The 16,801-nt window shown below is 43.6% G+C and overlaps 1 protein-coding gene across 8 annotated transcripts in view; it reads left to right on the top strand.

Annotated features, from left to right (window-relative positions):
• The first annotated feature begins 3,010 nt into the window (after positions 1-3,010).
• LOC309530764 (cystathionine beta-synthase-like) overlaps positions 3,011-16,801 on the top strand; it is a 38,019-nt gene continuing 24,228 nt past the window's right edge. For 3 of the 8 annotated variants that reach the window (XM_082219834.1, XM_082219832.1, XM_082219833.1), the window contains exon 1: positions 16,479-16,692. In XM_082219834.1, coding sequence (XP_082075960.1) covers positions 16,487-16,692 — 206 coding nt within the window. In that variant the 5' untranslated portion in view covers positions 16,479-16,486. Of the gene's footprint in view, positions 3,130-4,946; positions 5,119-5,733; positions 5,756-13,239; positions 13,411-13,525; positions 13,553-16,478; positions 16,693-16,801 lie in introns of those variants that run through there. The other 5 variants (XM_082219837.1, XM_082219838.1, XM_082219839.1 and 2 more) reach the window with 5 other exon arrangements.

Genomic DNA, 16,801 nt, shown 5'->3' with positions numbered 1-16,801 from the left:
GTTGTAAAAGTGCTGAGGCAAATGTGACTTGCAAAACAGGCTTTTTGTCCAGCCTCAGGAAGAAGTCAGTGAGAGTTGCCAGTTCACCTAAAACAAATGCCACCTTTAGTCATATTTATTTTATGAAATTGCATACTACCCTTAAATCAATTTGTATGCTTCCCCTCAGTCAATTGCTTCCCAAGATCATGAACAATAATACGATGGTTCCAGGACCCAGCATAGATGTCTGAAAAACGAGTCATGCCAGACCAATCTCCTTTCTTCTGATAGAGTTACAAGCTTGGTGGATCAGGGGAATGCTGTGGATGTAGTGTATCTTGATTTCAATAAGTCTTCTGACAAAGTCGATGTTGGCTGGATGAGGTAACTGTTAGGTGGATTTGTAGCTGGCTGGCTGGCCAAACCAGAGGGTCACTAATGGTTCCTCATCAGCCTGGAAAAATGACATGCAGAGTGCCCATAGGGTTCTGTTCTGGGTCTGTTGTTGCTCAACATCTTGAGGGGATGCTCAGGAAATTTTCAGATAACACCAAAGCGGGAGGGGTAACTAATGCTACAGAAGACAGAATCTGATTCAAGATGGCCTTAACATTGAATTTCAATAGGGAAAAATGTAAAGTTCTACACTTAGGAAGAAATATAAGATAGGGGTGGGGCACAAATATAAGGGGGAGTGCCTGGATTGCAGGTCAAAAAAACAAAATGGCCCTCAGATGCTATCCAGACTTAACACCCCACAACATAAACAGGTCAATTGCTTGAATGCTGTACTCTTGAAACTTTGTCTTGCTTTTTAAATACTTCTTTAAAGCAAATCATGGTGCTCAATGTGGTTTGTCCATTGACTGAGTGCATTACTATTGCAACTCAATAAGAAAATGCATCTTCATGCTGGGTGCAGATGAAAATCTTCACCAGGGTATCCATTTCACAACGTGTGAAATGTCCCTCGATCCTACAAGGGCACGTTTCATGGGAAGAGGCGACGCCAACGGACGGGGCTCGCAGCAAGAAACGAGCCTACGATGATGAGTCAGCAGTGGCCCTGGTGGCTCCCTCGGCAACGCAGGCCGAGGATCGGGCGCGCTGACTCAGGCTTGCTTTTAGCTGCGGCGCAGGGGCTCCGTATCCTCCTCCCCGCGGGAGACAAAGCGCATCGCCCGGCAGCGTAGTCCAAAGCAGGCGCTGATTGCAGCCACGCAGCCCGGCACCCACGCATCTTGCGCTCCGCGCCGCCGGCTTGAGCTCGAGATATAGGGAGGAAGCGCGGACTAGAACGCGCCCCGAGACTTCCGGTGTGATTCGACAGCTTCGAGTGGCGGCTGCGCAATATGCCTATTGCTTGAAAGGGAAGGCCAGCCGCCAGCAAGAGTTGAGACTGTTTACAGGAGAGGTGGGCAGGGCAAGGGCAAGGCGATCGTTTTTTGCTGCTGCTTTTAGTGTGTGCAAAAGTGTGAGAGAGCAGGCTGGAGCAGTGGGGGAGATGAGAAGCAGGACCCTTTGCATCCCTGCTAAAGGAGCAGCTCTGCCAAAGCTCTTCCTGTCTACGAACTCTTTTCATGCCAGTTGGTCATCATAAAAAAATACTACAGTATTTAACGTTAAGAGCAAATGTCTGAGTTTGCTTCCCACTCTTTCCTCACCATCACATTTTGCTTTTGTGTCGCGTCTTTCAGGTTATATAGGCCTGCAGGCTGGTACTAATTTGATTGTGTATAAGCCACCTGAGAGTTTTTTTGACTGAAGAGTGGGGTACAAATGCTCTAAATAAACAGCAATTAGTAATAGCTGCTCTTGGTGTATTGGAGATATCAATTTTTAAACCATATCATCCTGCCACATGTTAGCATCTCTGCTGAATGTTAGCAGTGTGGCGGTGCAGTAATAAAACTGGTAGCACATTTGCAAAGCTAAGCAGGGTTCGGTATGGTATTAAACTGGATGGGGGGCACGTGTTGAGATTCCTATTGCAGGGGGTTGGACCAATGACCAGTACGGTCCCTGAGGAGGAACAGTGAATATATGTGCACTGTCCAGGTCAAGGTGCTTAGTACTCAAGGCTGGGCAGGTTATTTCAGTAGCTGAGGCAAAAAATCTCACAAGTGCCTCTCCCGGTCAGTAAAAATACAATAAATTAAATAAGTTGGTGATTGTTCATGATACCCAGAATTAGCTCCTTAAGGCAGCTCTTTTGTCAGTTGACGATGCCAGAGGCACATATCTAAAATCAATGACAAATAAGATTCAGAGCTAATTTTAAAAAACCAAAACACCTAAACAGATAAAGGGTAGTTACAGATAGGTAGCCGTGTTGGTCTGCCATAGTCAAAATAAAAAAATTCCTTCCAGTAGCACCTTAAAGACCAACTAAGTTAGTTCTTGGTATGAGCTTTCGTGTGCATGCACACTTCTTCAGATAGGTATCTGAAGTTCTTGGTATGAGCTTTCGTGTGCATGCACACTTCTTCAGATAGGTATCAGATATTGGTATCTGAAGAAGTGTGCATGCACACGAAAGCTCATACCAAGAACTAACTTAGTTGATCTTTAAGGTGCTACTGGAAGGAATTTTTTTATTTAGATAAAGGGTAGGTTCACATTAGCAGCATCTTATTATGAGCAGCTGTGTCTTAAGTCGAGAGAGAGTCAAAATAAAAAAGATTCCTTCCAGTAGCACCTTAAAGACCAACTAAGTTAGTTCTTGGTATGAGCTTTCGTGTGCATGCACACTTCTTCAGATACACAGAGAGAGTGTGTGTCAAGTCATCAAAATTAACCCGGAAAGCGAGTCTTCAAGCAAAAGAACTGCCGCCCTACAACCTAGCTGAGTTCCCTGTGTCGTACTATTTCCCTTTGCCATGCAGCTCGGAGAAACCATCTGCGCAGGCTGCAGGACTGACACGCCGCCTTCTCATTGGCGGGGTGTGTCCCCCCTACGCCCCCGTCCTAGCCAATCACCGCCCGCGCTCTTTCCAAAAGAGAATGTGGGCTGGAAAAGGCTGCTTGCACACGCCGAGCAACCCTCTGCGCGGCTGGATCGGGCGCTGCTTCTCTGCTCTGCTTGCGGGGAGCGTTTCCCATCCACGCAGCTAGCCCGCTGCCCTTTCCTTCCTTTCAGGCACCCAGGTGAGTCTTGGTTTTATCCTCTCCCCGCGATTAGTAAGGAGTGGGATGCGCATCTGATCTAGGGCAATAAGTGGGCGAGGTAAGGACGAGGTGCAGGCAGCGCCAATTCTGACCGCCCCAATCGCTAGAGGACTTCTTTGTTAAGGGTGTGTTTGCGCTGGGCACTTTTACTCCCCCCGCCTCGTCCCGGAGCCTTGGGGCAGCGCCTGTTTCTTCTCATTCACCTTCCGGTTGCATCATCTAGTTCTCAACAGGTGAACTGGAAGCAGCGCCAAACGGCAGATGATGGGTTTTAATTTATTCTTGCTTGCTTTAGTGAAGGTTACTTCTAAACGAACTTTATTTCTTTAATTTTTCTTCGTTGGGGGCCAGCATTACCTTGCTATCTCTCCAGAAAACAGCAAAACCCCATTAGGCAATGGAGGGAAAATGCTTACTAGGACAGAGGCAATAATCTTTGTTGTTGTTGTTATTTAGTCGTTTAGTCGTGTCCGACTCTTCGTGACCCCATGGACCAGAGCACGCCAGGCACTTCTGTCTTCCACTGCCTCCCGCAGTTTGGTCAAACTCATGCTGGTAGCTTCCAGAACACTGTCCAACCATCTCATCCTCTGTCGTCCCCTTCTCCTTGTGCCCTCAATCTTTCCCAACATATACTTCTCATGAAATCCTTTACCTAGGCTGTGTACATAACCATACATTTAAAGCACACATGCACAGTCATGGGAACTGTAGTTTACCCTTCAAAGAGCTACAGTTTCCAATATGCTTTTTTTTGGGGGGGGGGTGATTTACGGTAATGTATAGTGTGTACACACATGGGCATAGCAGTGATTTTTGTTGGGGGAGGGGCAGGCATTTTGTTAGGGGAGGCAGAATCTCAGTTAGCTATGTATTTTTATTGATTTAGTTAGTGGGGGAGTTGCCCCTCCCTGCCTCCTTTTGGCTAAGCCCATGTGTACACAACCTGTTTCAGTTATTAAAGCAAAATCAGTCTGTTTCAGTTATTAAAGCAAAAACAAACCACAAAAAATTGGGCATAGTTTCTGGGCTTGATTGATCATGGTGTGGGATGGGCCTCTTTTTATGTATTCTAGAAATAGATTTCTTAGGGTGGTACTGGCAGTGTGACCCTAAGTAATTTTGCTCTGAAATGAGCTGCACTGAATTCTGTTGGGCTTACTCCCAGGTAGGTGAACATAAAATGTTGCTAGAGCCGTTTGCACTCCCTACCAGGTGCAGATGTTATGAGTTTTAAAATGCAGTTGCAGCATTCATATTGCAGGCCTCCTTAAGCAAAACCCAATTCCAGCCTTATAAGTGAAAATGTGATTAATCTGAAATGCATAATTTAGATGAAGAACATTAATGCTGGATAGAGAATGGGTGGAGTTCTCAATTCAATTCTACATTCTGGCCACTATGTAGGTAATGAAAAGCTGAACTTAACTCAAAAGTGTATGACTCATCTGAGCCTACATCTTGCCGAAATGCATGGACATTAGAAACAGGATCTGCCTTGGTTGGGCATCTTGGGCAAACTCAAGTTACAAATGCCTTTTGCAGATACGATGGTTGGAGAGCTTTTCTGAAAGAGTTCAGAGGTCAAAAGATACTAGATATGGTTCCAGTCTGGCAAAATTCCAGAAATTTCTGTGGTTTCCTTTTTCTTAAAGGGATCCGTTCCTACAGTGTTTTTTTCCATTATGCCTGCAAATTCATGGTATGAAACTGGATGCTTTACCTTTTGTTGCAGGTATACCCTTTTTGCCCTGGTGAAGCAGTGATCTTAGATACTGCACATGCTTCCCTGGATCTTTTTGTTGAAAAGGGGCAGTCATATTTAGAAGCAATTTACAAGGAAAGGTACAAGTTGTTCCTCAGGGTCCTTTCCAACTATACAATTCTATGATTCTATGAAGATAAAACAACAAATGTCCCTGAGGCTTGAAATTCTGTGACTGATTTACAGAGCATTTGTACTTGGCAGTAAGTCCCACTATGTTCTATAGGGGTTGTACCCATATAAGTGTGCCTTAAAAATCATTTGTATGCAGTTACTGTAAGTGTGGGTAAGCAAATAGTTATGTGGAAGGGAAAACATTTTTAAAGTTCCACACTGCTTTAGAAGTAAAACAGTGAACAGTGCTTTTCCTATACCTGGTTTATTCTTCTGAAGTCTTATTTGGTTAAAAAGATGCACTATCTGAGATAGTGTTTACTCTTGCTAATTATTAAGTTGTTGACGTAATATAGGCAGATTGTATATAACTCTCACATGGATCTTTGAAGATGCAGTTTGGTGAGCATGTGCCTCAGGGAATGGCAGAATGAGCGTTCTTGACACACCCTCCTCAACTGCATCATTGGAAATGTCCTAAAGACTGAAACTGAAGCTTTGTTCACACTTTCATAATCACACATTCATTGAAGATGTGGAGGGGAGGTGGGATCATCATGCTTGCTAGCTTTGCTACTGGCTGTGCTGAATGTAAGAATGTGCTCTGAGTGCATGCAACTGGAGGGTCTTCATTCTTAGTTGCAACTCCTGATCTTCAATTCAGATCCTACATTCACACAGAGCTTGTTCTCACCTGTGGGTAAATGTATCAAGGCTGGGGATAAGGTAAGCAGAAACAATCCTGGTCCCTCTTGTGCATTCAGTGAATGTGTAAATATAAAATGAGGACAGGCCTCGTGCACTTTGGGGATAGTCAACTGACAAAATAGGTGCAGAATATAATAAAATATTATGAATACAGATGGGATAGAAATGGAATATTAGTTTGAACATGCTTGTGAATTCTCAATTTTCAAATAGCACAGGATCCATGTATGTCAGAATTTTCCACACTTTTAACATCTCTCCTGTATTTGTGGGGATGAAAGAGAGCCCAGATGTGTGTGTTTGTGTGGTAATGATAGATACAGTGGTGCCCCGCAAGACGAATGCCTTGCAAGATGAAAAATTCGCTAATCGAAAGGGTTTTTCGGTTTTTGCATTGCTTCACTAGACGAATTTCCCTATGGGCTTGCTTCGCAAGACGAAAACGTCTTGCGCTTTTTTCTTAAAGCCGCTTGAAGAGGCGCAGTTGCGACGGACCGTGCTTCACAAGACGAAAAACATCGCAAGACGAAAAGACTCGCGGAACGAATTATTTTCGTCTTGCGAGGCACCACTGTACCTCTCAAACAAAATGATTCCTCTCAAACAAAATGAAAATCCCAGTCTGAGTGGAAGGGATGATAAGTATTCTGTGAAATCGTTTCATGAGTTGATGGAACATGTTTGTATGATTATTGTAGCTGTTTAAGGGAATTCTATCTTGGGCATAACTTTCCAAATACTTGGATGTGGGTTTAATTGCCTATACCAGTAGATGCAGCGATAGACAAGACACCTTAGCTCAAATACTTTATTGATAGGTTGTGCATGTCCAAAGAGTTTTGTGTTGTGGTTTTGTTCTGTGGTAACTCACTTTCTGGCAAGAGCGTGTAATTGCTGTCTTTATGCCAACAAGCATTCATATGTGAAAGGTAATATAACTGCCATCTTCAACGTTGTAAAGATAACAGACATAGATATAGGTATACACAAGGTTTGAAGATGAGGCTGAAAAACAAGGTTTTTTTTTTAATAATTTAAATCCTTTGATAAGTAATATGGCTTGCTGGTGAGATGCTTTAGAGTGTGTTTGGCTTTTGTTTGGGCCCCTCCAGACTGCTGTTTGTTTATTTTTGCGGGTGTTTTCTGCAATGTGACATCAACACAGTAGTACATTAATAGTGGATTTATCCTGGGCCATCATTCTGCTTCATTAGTTGTTCTGCAGTTCTTCCCCAATGTTACTGCATTCTTGCCTCCTGGAGGAGCAGTCTTGGGCTATAACAACAACAAAGCCCCCAGAACATGTGTGCTATGAAAAGTCACAAGATTTTAGCAGAAAATGTAATAAGGGCATGCATCTATTACAAATGCAGCAGTGTGGTCACTTTAGAGCTTTGCAGGCACAAATGGTATTCATAGAACCATGGCTTTAAATTGTGGTGCCCAGAACTGGACACAGTATTCCAGGTGTGGTCTGACCAAGGTAGAATAGAGTGGTACTATTATTTCCTTTGATCTGGACACTATACTTCTCTTGATGCAGCTGAATAGCATTAGCTTGTTTTGCTGCGATATCACACTGTTGACTCAGGTTAAGCTTGGGTATAACAGTCCTGATAACATCATGAAAAACCCATCATGGGGAATCCTCAACATCTGGTGAGGCCCTTTTTATGAAATCTCACGGTTGAGTAAAGTCAAACTTCGGCTTTCAAGATAGTCACTAGTTTGTCAGTTCAAGATTTCACTACAAATTGATTGAACTGTTTTTATTTATTTATTTTGGTAGTAGTTTATTGTGTGCCAAAAGATCAGAGTTCTTTCTACTGTTGCAGCATTACACTGTAAAAGTCACTTCTGGCCCTGTCATTTCAATAACTGTTCCAAAGTGGGCTGTACTGAACTTCTGACTTTTCTCTCTATCCATACATATATCAAAGTCCTTAGGTGGGTGGGCTTCCTCATTCAGTTCAGTATAGTAGGGAGGTAAGCTTTTTTTGAATACCCATCAGAGCACGTCTATTGTCCCTTCTCTCACCCAGAGTTGATCCTTCCATAAAATGAGGTAAGCTTTGTAGGTGGTGTACCTGCGTGAAAGTGTGAGAGTATGCACACAGGCTTTTGCACTTGAAATTGCTGGTTCATATTTGAAAAGATGGTGAGAGAGTGGCTGGTGCAATCCAGTCAGATGGAGGGGGTATAAATAAAATTATCCTCATTATTAAACTAATTATTATTAAGCATGTTTTAGTTTTCTGTTGGTTTTAATTTACATGCTACTTTTCTTTTGTATGTCACTTTTGAGTTCTATTTTGTAAAAAGAAATGACTACAAAGTGCAAATAATAATAATAATGTTGTTCAAAGTGTAAATATAAACCATCTGATTATTATCTGTTGAAATCCTGTTTCCCTCTCAATTCCCTGATAGCTTAGCCAACCAGTAAACAAGTAATCAAGATAGGATTGCCTTGTGATGTTTGAGAATGTCAGGATGTTGCTTAATATATTGATTCTGCAAATTCCAGTTATGTCAATATACCATACCCTGGTTCTGTATTTTAAAAATATTGACATCAGGTGCTTTGCAGCACTTCTGCTATCCTGGAGATTTATTGACAGTTACTTGGAGCACACGAGTCATGCTCAAGGTGGCATGTAGCAAAACAAACAAACACAATTAAAGCACCTGTTAAAATATCACCCTTTCAGTGTCTCTGCCAGAAAAAGCCCGAATGATACAAATTTTTAAAAACCCGATGAAGTCAAATCTAGGAATTGGGGTTTCAGACACTGAGGGTTCGGTGGCCTACCTAAAGACATTATTGTAGTTTTTGGCACTGCAATGGAGAAACCTCTATCCAAAATGTTGATAAACACAACTTTGCTAAGAGCAGGTTTCTAGTTCTGTTCACCTCCTAGGAGGGAAGGAACATCCAATTAAACTGGAAAGTGACAGTGATGGAGTCCATATCACTGACCTCATTCGAATCTGAGGAAAGTTAAAGTACTATTGAGATTTTTAATTAAAAAAATTAAGGATTTGCTGGATTTTGGAGTCCGTTTTGAAATGTGTGGCTTAATCTGAGGGCCTTATTAATGTGAAATATCTGAAGTTGCTAAGGGGCCATTAGATTTTTGGCATCAAATTGCCCACCTTTTCCGACAACTCTCATAATGGGTAGGCCAGGAACACGGAAAGGTAACATGGGAGCAGGCCCATGCAGAGCTTGCTTGAAGCCTGGGGCAGGAGTCTTGTTAGAATAAAGTTATGAACTCAAACAGGCTGCCCCCAACCCTCTGCATGGAAGAGTGATGAAATGCCATCCTTTTGGCGCCATATAATTGAATCCTCCACCCTGAAATGTTCTTGGCAGCAGGCTTGTGGTTCTCTTCACGCCTCCATGGCCCACTAGTGCTAACTTGCCTTGCCCTGCCTCTAGACAAATGAAGCCCAGCTTCCCACCCAATTGGCATCTCTGCTACATGTGTGATCTGGGGTTTCCCCCCACAAAATTAACTTAAAAGCTTTTCTTCTCATTTTACTTATATTAGGGAAGTGAACCTGTAGGGGTAACAGAAGAATTAAAAAACCTCAACTAAAATATTTTACAAAGATAGGCCAAGGCTGGGCAAAGTTCAGGCTTGTATCAGCTCTACCGTATTTTTCCGTGTATAACACAATCCAATGTATAAGACGACACTTATTTTTGGGAGCCCAAAATTAAGAAATTTAACAATTAAGAAAGTTATTGAGGGTTTTTTTTTTGGGGGGGGGGTTGCAAGAACAGTTGTTGAGCTTCTTTTGTAAGTTTGTTAAGCTGTTTTTCAACGATCCCCCCACTCTGGTTGATGGAACTGGTGCCGTAACTCACCGCATACTGATACCCACCATAAGCAGCCCCCTTGCCAATGTTCCCCACCCACCTGCCAAAGTTGGCCCATAAGGGGTGAGGGAGATAGCAATCTGGCCAGCCCCTGCTTTAGGAGATGAAGAACACATAATTATTGAGAGCAGTTGTGCATAAAAAGTATTTAACATGTGAAAACAAGGAAGATTTAAAGTAAACAACCTGCAAATGATTCCAGAATGCAGTGTTCTATCTTGTGTTATTATCTTTAGGAGATTTGTGTGTAAAGCTTTTCTTCTGGGCACACCCTCTCCAGTCATAACAGAGCCCAATATTGTTTTCAAGGTCTGAGAAGTCCTCTTATCAAACTACCAGAGTTACATCTGTGAGTCAACTGTGGGCTAGCTTTGACTTGAGACTTTCTCTAGAAATGGAAAGCAGGTGATTTTCTTCCACAATGAACTGAATTTGTGACGCACCACTTAAATAAATACAGCCACACAAGGTGAATTCCATTTCTGAGGAGGAGTGGTTGGTACATAAGCATTTCTGCTAAAGCATGCTCCACCCCAAGGTTTAAAGCAGAGCTTTCCAATCTTCTCATGTTGGTGACACACTTTTTAGACATGCATCATTTCACGATGCAGTGATTCAGTTTTGCGTCATTTCGCGACACAGTAGTTCAGTTTTACTAGGAAACTGGAGGTTAAACTATTCCCTTTCCAGCCCCTGGAGGCGCGTGGGGTGTGTTCGCGTGACACACCTACACACTGCAGCCGACACACTAACGTCTTGCAACACACAGTTCAGAAAGCTGTTCACAATTCAATTCAAGCTGTACCGTTCTAAGATGCAGAATGGGAAATCACATCTTGGGACGGTCCCCAACAATGAAGTTTTGAAAATCCCAGCACATAAAACTAGCGCATCAGAGCAAGTCCTACCTATCACTTTTGTCTCAGATGCAATACTTTCCTACAAGCAGGGACAGGCCTGTTAAACTACCCACCAACTAATTTTTGACATGGGTCTTGTGCTGAATTTAGCAGAGACTGAAGGTCCAGTAAAATTGGGCCATCTTGCTGACTTGCTGCCACACAAACCTAAAGCACAAGCTGATCCCTAGTGTGATCAGCAATAGAGGCTTTTGTTCAGCCCTTCCCTATTAAAGGCCCTCAGCTACTTGTTACGATTTGCTTGTCTTTCTATGATTCTCCTCTCTGTGCTAGACACACACAGTTCCTTTCTGATAGAGACTTGTTTTCTGTACTCCTGACCATCTTTGTTCTCTTTGTCTGAACCCATCCCATCATTTTAAAAATGCATCACTCAGAACTAGACAGTTCTCCAGGCTGACTAGAGCAGAATAAAGTGCAGCTATTACTTTCTGTGTCCTGGAAACAATCTGTTAACCCAGCCTGCTGTCGCATTAGCCACTTTGCAGCTGTGTCATGCTGCTGACTCATGTTCAGCACTGACCGGCTGCAGTCCTGAGATCATTTTCAAATGTCTGACTGTCAAGACACTTCACCCAATCCTATACCTATGTATCTTATTTCTGAATCATTTAATTACCTCAGTGCAGACCTTTGCATCGGACACATATTTTTAAAGAAGTTCAGTTACATGTATTTAAAATCCCACTCTTTTAGCCAAGAAAGACTCCCAAAGCAAGCTAAGGATTCTCACACAGAAAGACAGAGATAGATGCTGCCCTCAGGATTACAATCTTAAAAGACACAGAACAAAGTGAACATGGATTGGGAGGCAGGAGGAAATAATTGAACAGTTTCAAGTTCTTAGTTACAGTTTGTTCTAACAGAGCATGTACCTAAGATGTGAGATGCAACAGTTCAAAGAGAGGAGGCACTAAAAGTTGCTGCAGTCTTAGCTGCAGCAATAGGTAGATTCTGCCTCCTCCTCCTCCAATCTGATGTTAATCATAGAGCTGGTAGGGACCACCAGGGTCATCTAGTCCAACCCCCTGCAATGCAGGAATATTTTGCCCAATGTGGGGCTCAAATCCACAACCCTGAGATTAGGAGTCTCATGCTGAGTGAGCTGTCCTGGGAGCCCAGCAGTCAGGTGACAGTTTTGCAGGCTGTTTCTTTTCCTTTTTCCTATACAGTTTAACGCTTTTCTATATAGCGGACCCCAGGACAGCGGAGGGAAGGGAAATGCTTTAATTTCTCATTTCTCTTCTTCTCCGCCAGCCCAGTTTGTTGCTCTCCCCTGCTTCCACATTGCTACTTCTTGCTACAGAGCATTGCATGCAGTGCCAGGATAATATCGTAAATACCAACAAGATTTTGGAATGACTCCCAGGCTCCTTAATATAACTGATTAACCTTAGGAAAGAGATATCCCAAATCTGTTTGGCAAGACCCATGTTATGAGTGGAGCTGAGATTACACACCCTTAAGGCCATAAATGTCATGCAAAGTGTGATGACTTCGGCTTCTGTACACTGATACACTGAATGCCACTCAAGTGGGTATTGCATAATCTTGGCACGCAGAAGGCATTACTATGAAGTAACTGAGATCCTCCTAGTATCGTTTGCAACTGCCATGGAAGTCGTAGGGCATAAACAGAAGATGGATATGGAAGGGTCTATATCAGGGAAGGGGAACCCAGTGCCCTCCAGGTATTGCTGGAGTCCAGTTGCCATTACCTCCAGCCAGCATAGCCAGTGGTTGGGGATGATGGGAGCTGGAATCCAACAAAATCTGGAGAGCTTACAGGTATATATGGAAGCACATTGTCCTGACCTGGACCAATGAGGGCAAACAACTGGGTTTTAATTATTTATTAGTGAACCCGGTTATATCAGCTCCTAATGTGCAAGTGATATACAGCAATACTCCCACTAACTACGACTTCTGTCCTGTGCCTGTCTTCGCCCATTTGGAGCAATGGGATATATCTACCCCCAGTTCCTCCTTAAAAACCCTTGGCTGATGCTCTGTATTCAAAATGAGCCAGGCACCAGGCACAGTTTGCACCTATCAGCCACTTGCTGATAGTGAAGATACCTGGGTGCCAGGATGGTGTCTGACAGCTCCATCATCTGGAGGTGCCTGCCTGGGGATCCTTGGATCTAGACTGTTTTCACACACTCATACGACATCTTGTATAATTCTATCAGTTACATTTTATCTGCATAATCGGAATGAATTTCAGGAACCAAAATGCTTTTTCTGTGCAGCAGGAACAGAGAACATCATGATAGTTAATTGGTGTCGCTTGTCTCCACCTAACCCACCCCACTGCCCTGCTCAACAGTTGGAAGAATAGTCCTACTTTATCAATAGTCCGTGTCACCATTAAGAAAAAGAGATAGGAATAGGCCAATATATATGTGGATAGTCCCTGGGTCAAGGGACTTAGCTTCTTTAAGTTCTCAGAGCTCTTAACCTAGGTTGCCATCTGAACTAGCCAGAAGTTAAACTGATAATCACATCCAGTGATTGCAAAATAAGACTTTTCACAAATGTTGAAGTACAATTCAACTGCCAGTCCAGTGGGCTTCTGTATAGAGAGAATATGATGGGGTGAGGTGTGTCTCGCCACAGGCAACAGAATGTCTTGTGCCAGTTTAAACTGTCTCAGTATTCTTTTGGCAACTGGCAAGTTAATGTTACCCAAGGTGTGGAGCATCAGGTATGGGCCATGAATGTGCCTCTCTTTCTCTCTGGCCCTCTGAAGACTCCTCAGACCACACACCCCTGGATCCTTTTCGCACCCTGGTGTTTTTGCTTGGCTAGAGTGTAGCCTTGAACTTGGGTGATGTCTCGTGCTTCTCTGGATGGAAGATACAGAGGTGTGTGTAAACTAGCCTGTTGTTCAGAGGGAGAATTTATATCAGTTGTTCCACCTACGGTTTCATCTGACCCTGCCCTGCCACTAGAATCTGGCCCGCAGATATTTGCCCAGAAGGAAATGTGACCATCATGTTAGAAAAGGTCTCCTCCCTCCCCTCCTTACTCTATAAGAGTTGTGGACCTTTTTATTCTTATCCAAAAGAGCAAGCTGCAACACAATATGCCAGGCAAAGCAAATGAAAGTTTGTTTTTTCAGTAATCACCCTGCTACAAAGCAAGCTCAATGTCTTTCACAACAGCTTTAATCTAGAGCTCTGGTTTTGGAATTGGCAACTCTCTTATCTAGAACACCCCAGTGATAATTCCACAAGGATCTCAGTGCTGTGTATGATCAAAGGCTGTCTTAATTCTAAGTACAATACACTTATGCACTACTTTACTGTATGTTGCTAGCATCTATTGCCATCTATTGTCCAAGAGTTGTTTCATGTTGAGGTTCATCTGGGGATTTTAAGGTAAGAAGGGGAGTTGCCATGGGAAAATGCCTGACGTAAGGCTTCTTCAAATTGGCCAGTTACTCCCTCACTTCTTAGACTTGGCCAGTGAAAATAAGGCAAAGCATGAAGGCCACTTATGAGATAAGCTAGTGGCTTTATATGAGAAGGAAATAAGAAATAAATTTTCCCCTGCTTCCTTTGCAAAGCCTTTTTTTCTGGTTACATTTGCATAATTGTTATAATTAATGACTGACAAGTGTGGGAAGTGGATTCAAGATGGCTCCCAGTGGGCTAATCCTCTACTTGCTACATGATTGGTCACCTACTAGGGAGAATATGAAGGTTCTTCAGAATGCAGTAGAGAAGTCTCAAACTTCAAGTGAAATGCCGCTTTGTAAAAGCATTTCACTTCACAACCCCACAGTTTAGTCTGGCAAACCGTTATGTGGGGCAATGCGGAAGCTTTTTAGTGGATCTGGAATTTAGGAATTTGTAGGCTGACCTAACTTGTTCCTTGTCGCTCTAAGACTTGGCTCTGCAAATATCTATTCAGGTAAAATTTGTGCTTAAGGTTGCAACTTCTCCCCCTTGGCAGAAGGGGGCCCTTTTATGACAGAAGGATATAGCCTTCTGTGATCTTGCTTCTGAATCAGCGCAAATGGGTGTTGAGAGGTAGTGAGAAGAGGATGCTGCCAAATTATCAATGTCTGCTGACAATTATGGAGTCAAGCTCTAGAAATGCACCAATTCTAGAAGATTCCAAGTAGTGTCTTGATTGGGAGTGTTTTGTGCACTTTATTATTTGTCCAGGGGCAGCATTTCCTAGTACACTTGAAGTTTCTAGTTCTAGATTTTCTGGTCTTTCAGTCTTTAATGTTGCTGTTGATTATTTATTGATATAACTGGGCCTTTTAACCTCTTGTTTCCTGAGATCTTGGAGAAAAGCATTGCCTGCTGCGTGTAGTATAATAAGGGAAATAACATTTTCTTTCAGGTCACATAAGTCATATTATAGGACAATTTGCAAGATGATCATGGGAGCTGAAAGGAAAGGTTACAACATTTGGCCGTTTTTAGGGCAAGTAAAGGAGGCTGGGGGACATGGTAGAGATACATAAAACTCTACCTGGTGTGGAGAGAGTGAACAGAGAGACATTTTCCTCCCTTGTACTATTAGACCAGGGGACGTGGGTGGCGCTGTGGGTTAAACCACAGAGCCTAGGACTTGCTGATCAGAAGGTTGGCGGTTCGAATCCCTGCGACGGGGTGAGCTCCCGTTGCTCGGTCCCTGCTCCTGCCAACCTAGCAGTTCAAAAGCATGTCAAAGTGCAAGTAGATAAATAGGTACCACTCCGGCGGGAAGGTAAACGGCGTTTCCGTGCGCTGCTCTGGTTCGCCAGAAGCGGCTTAGTCATGCTGGCCACATGACCCAGAAGCTGTACGCCGGCTCCCTTGGCCAATAAAGCGACATGCGCGCCACAACCCCAGAGTTGGTCATGACTGGACCTAATGGTCAGGGGTACCTTTACCTTTACTATTAGACCTGGCATCATCCAGTGAAGCTGAAGGCCAGAGGTTTGGGGACAGACAAAAAGAAATACTTTTTCATGCAGTCTGTAGTTATCTATGTAACTCACTGTCACAAGATGTAGTAAGGGGTTTAGACAAATTCATGGGGCCTCAGGTGATCAATGGATCCTTGTCCTGATGGCTGTGCACTGCCTCCACTGCTGGGGCTCTGGGGAGAGTTCTGTTTGCGCCCAGGTTCTGCTTTGGAGCTTCTAGTTTTGGCATCTAGTTAACCACTGTGAGAACAAGATGCTGGACTTCATGGGCCATTGGCCTGACCCAGCAGTGGTCTTCTTTTGTTCTGTTCAATATTGGGACTGTGCGATCAGAACCAAGGTAGGGAAATGAATTCCAGATGAACTAGTCTAGAATTTGTAAAAACCGTGGAAGGTGTGTCCCCCCCCACCCCCTTAATTTACTGAGATGTTCCTGGTGTGTGTGAGAGAATCGTTATCAGGATTGGAGAGGGTACAGCTCTGTGTTAGAGCTTATGCTTTTCATGCAGAAGGTTCCAGAGTTTAACCTTGGATTCCCCAGCTGAAAAAAGGACTGGGTACCAGCTGGATGGTGATGGGAAGGCATTTGCCTGAGAGCCACTGCCTATGAGAGTACAGTCGTACCTTGAATCCCAAATGCCTTGGTACGTGGACGTTTTAGCTCCTAAATGCCGCAAACCCAGAAGTGAGTGTTCCGGTTTGCAAACATTCTTTGGAACCTGAACGTCCGGCGCAGCTTCCGATTGGCTGCAGGAGCTTCCTGCAGCCAATCGGAAGCCGTGCTTTGGTTTCCAAACATTTTGGAAGTCGAATGGACTTCCAGAACGGATTCCGTTCGACTTCCAAAACGACTGTAACTAGTACTGGGCTAGGTGGATCAGTTGTCTCACGTACAGTAAGGGCATGTCATTTTAGGAGGTAAAACTTATTTTTTTGCATTTATTGACAATTACTGTATTTTGCCTAATGACGAGTGAAAATTTCATTAGTCCCTTTCTTCCCTTGAGGTCACAATGCCATCGTTTCCCACAGAAGCCGGGATGGACACCTTGGCTTGCTCTCACTTCTCAGCCAGCTGCACACCCAATGGAATTCCGGAGAAGGAGCCTTGCACCTCCCCAGAGAAGGAGAGGAAGTGGATCAGGCCTGACATTCCAAGCAAGTGTACCTGGGAGCTTGGGAAATCTCCTTCTGAGTCGCCCCATCACCATGTTGCAAGGTAAGCTGCCATTCAATAGAACCGCAAACTGAAGTCTGATTAGCTTTGGTAGTTAGAATCCAGTGCGCTCGTTTGGTTTGATACTTTGCAAGCCATGATCAGGTGCTGG

This window comes from Podarcis vaucheri, assembly GCF_965113315.1.
Source record: "Podarcis vaucheri genome assembly, chromosome: 4".
In the NCBI taxonomy this organism is placed as follows: domain Eukaryota; kingdom Metazoa; phylum Chordata; class Lepidosauria; order Squamata; family Lacertidae; genus Podarcis; species Podarcis vaucheri.
This window is presented reverse-complemented; position numbering and strand designations above follow the sequence as displayed.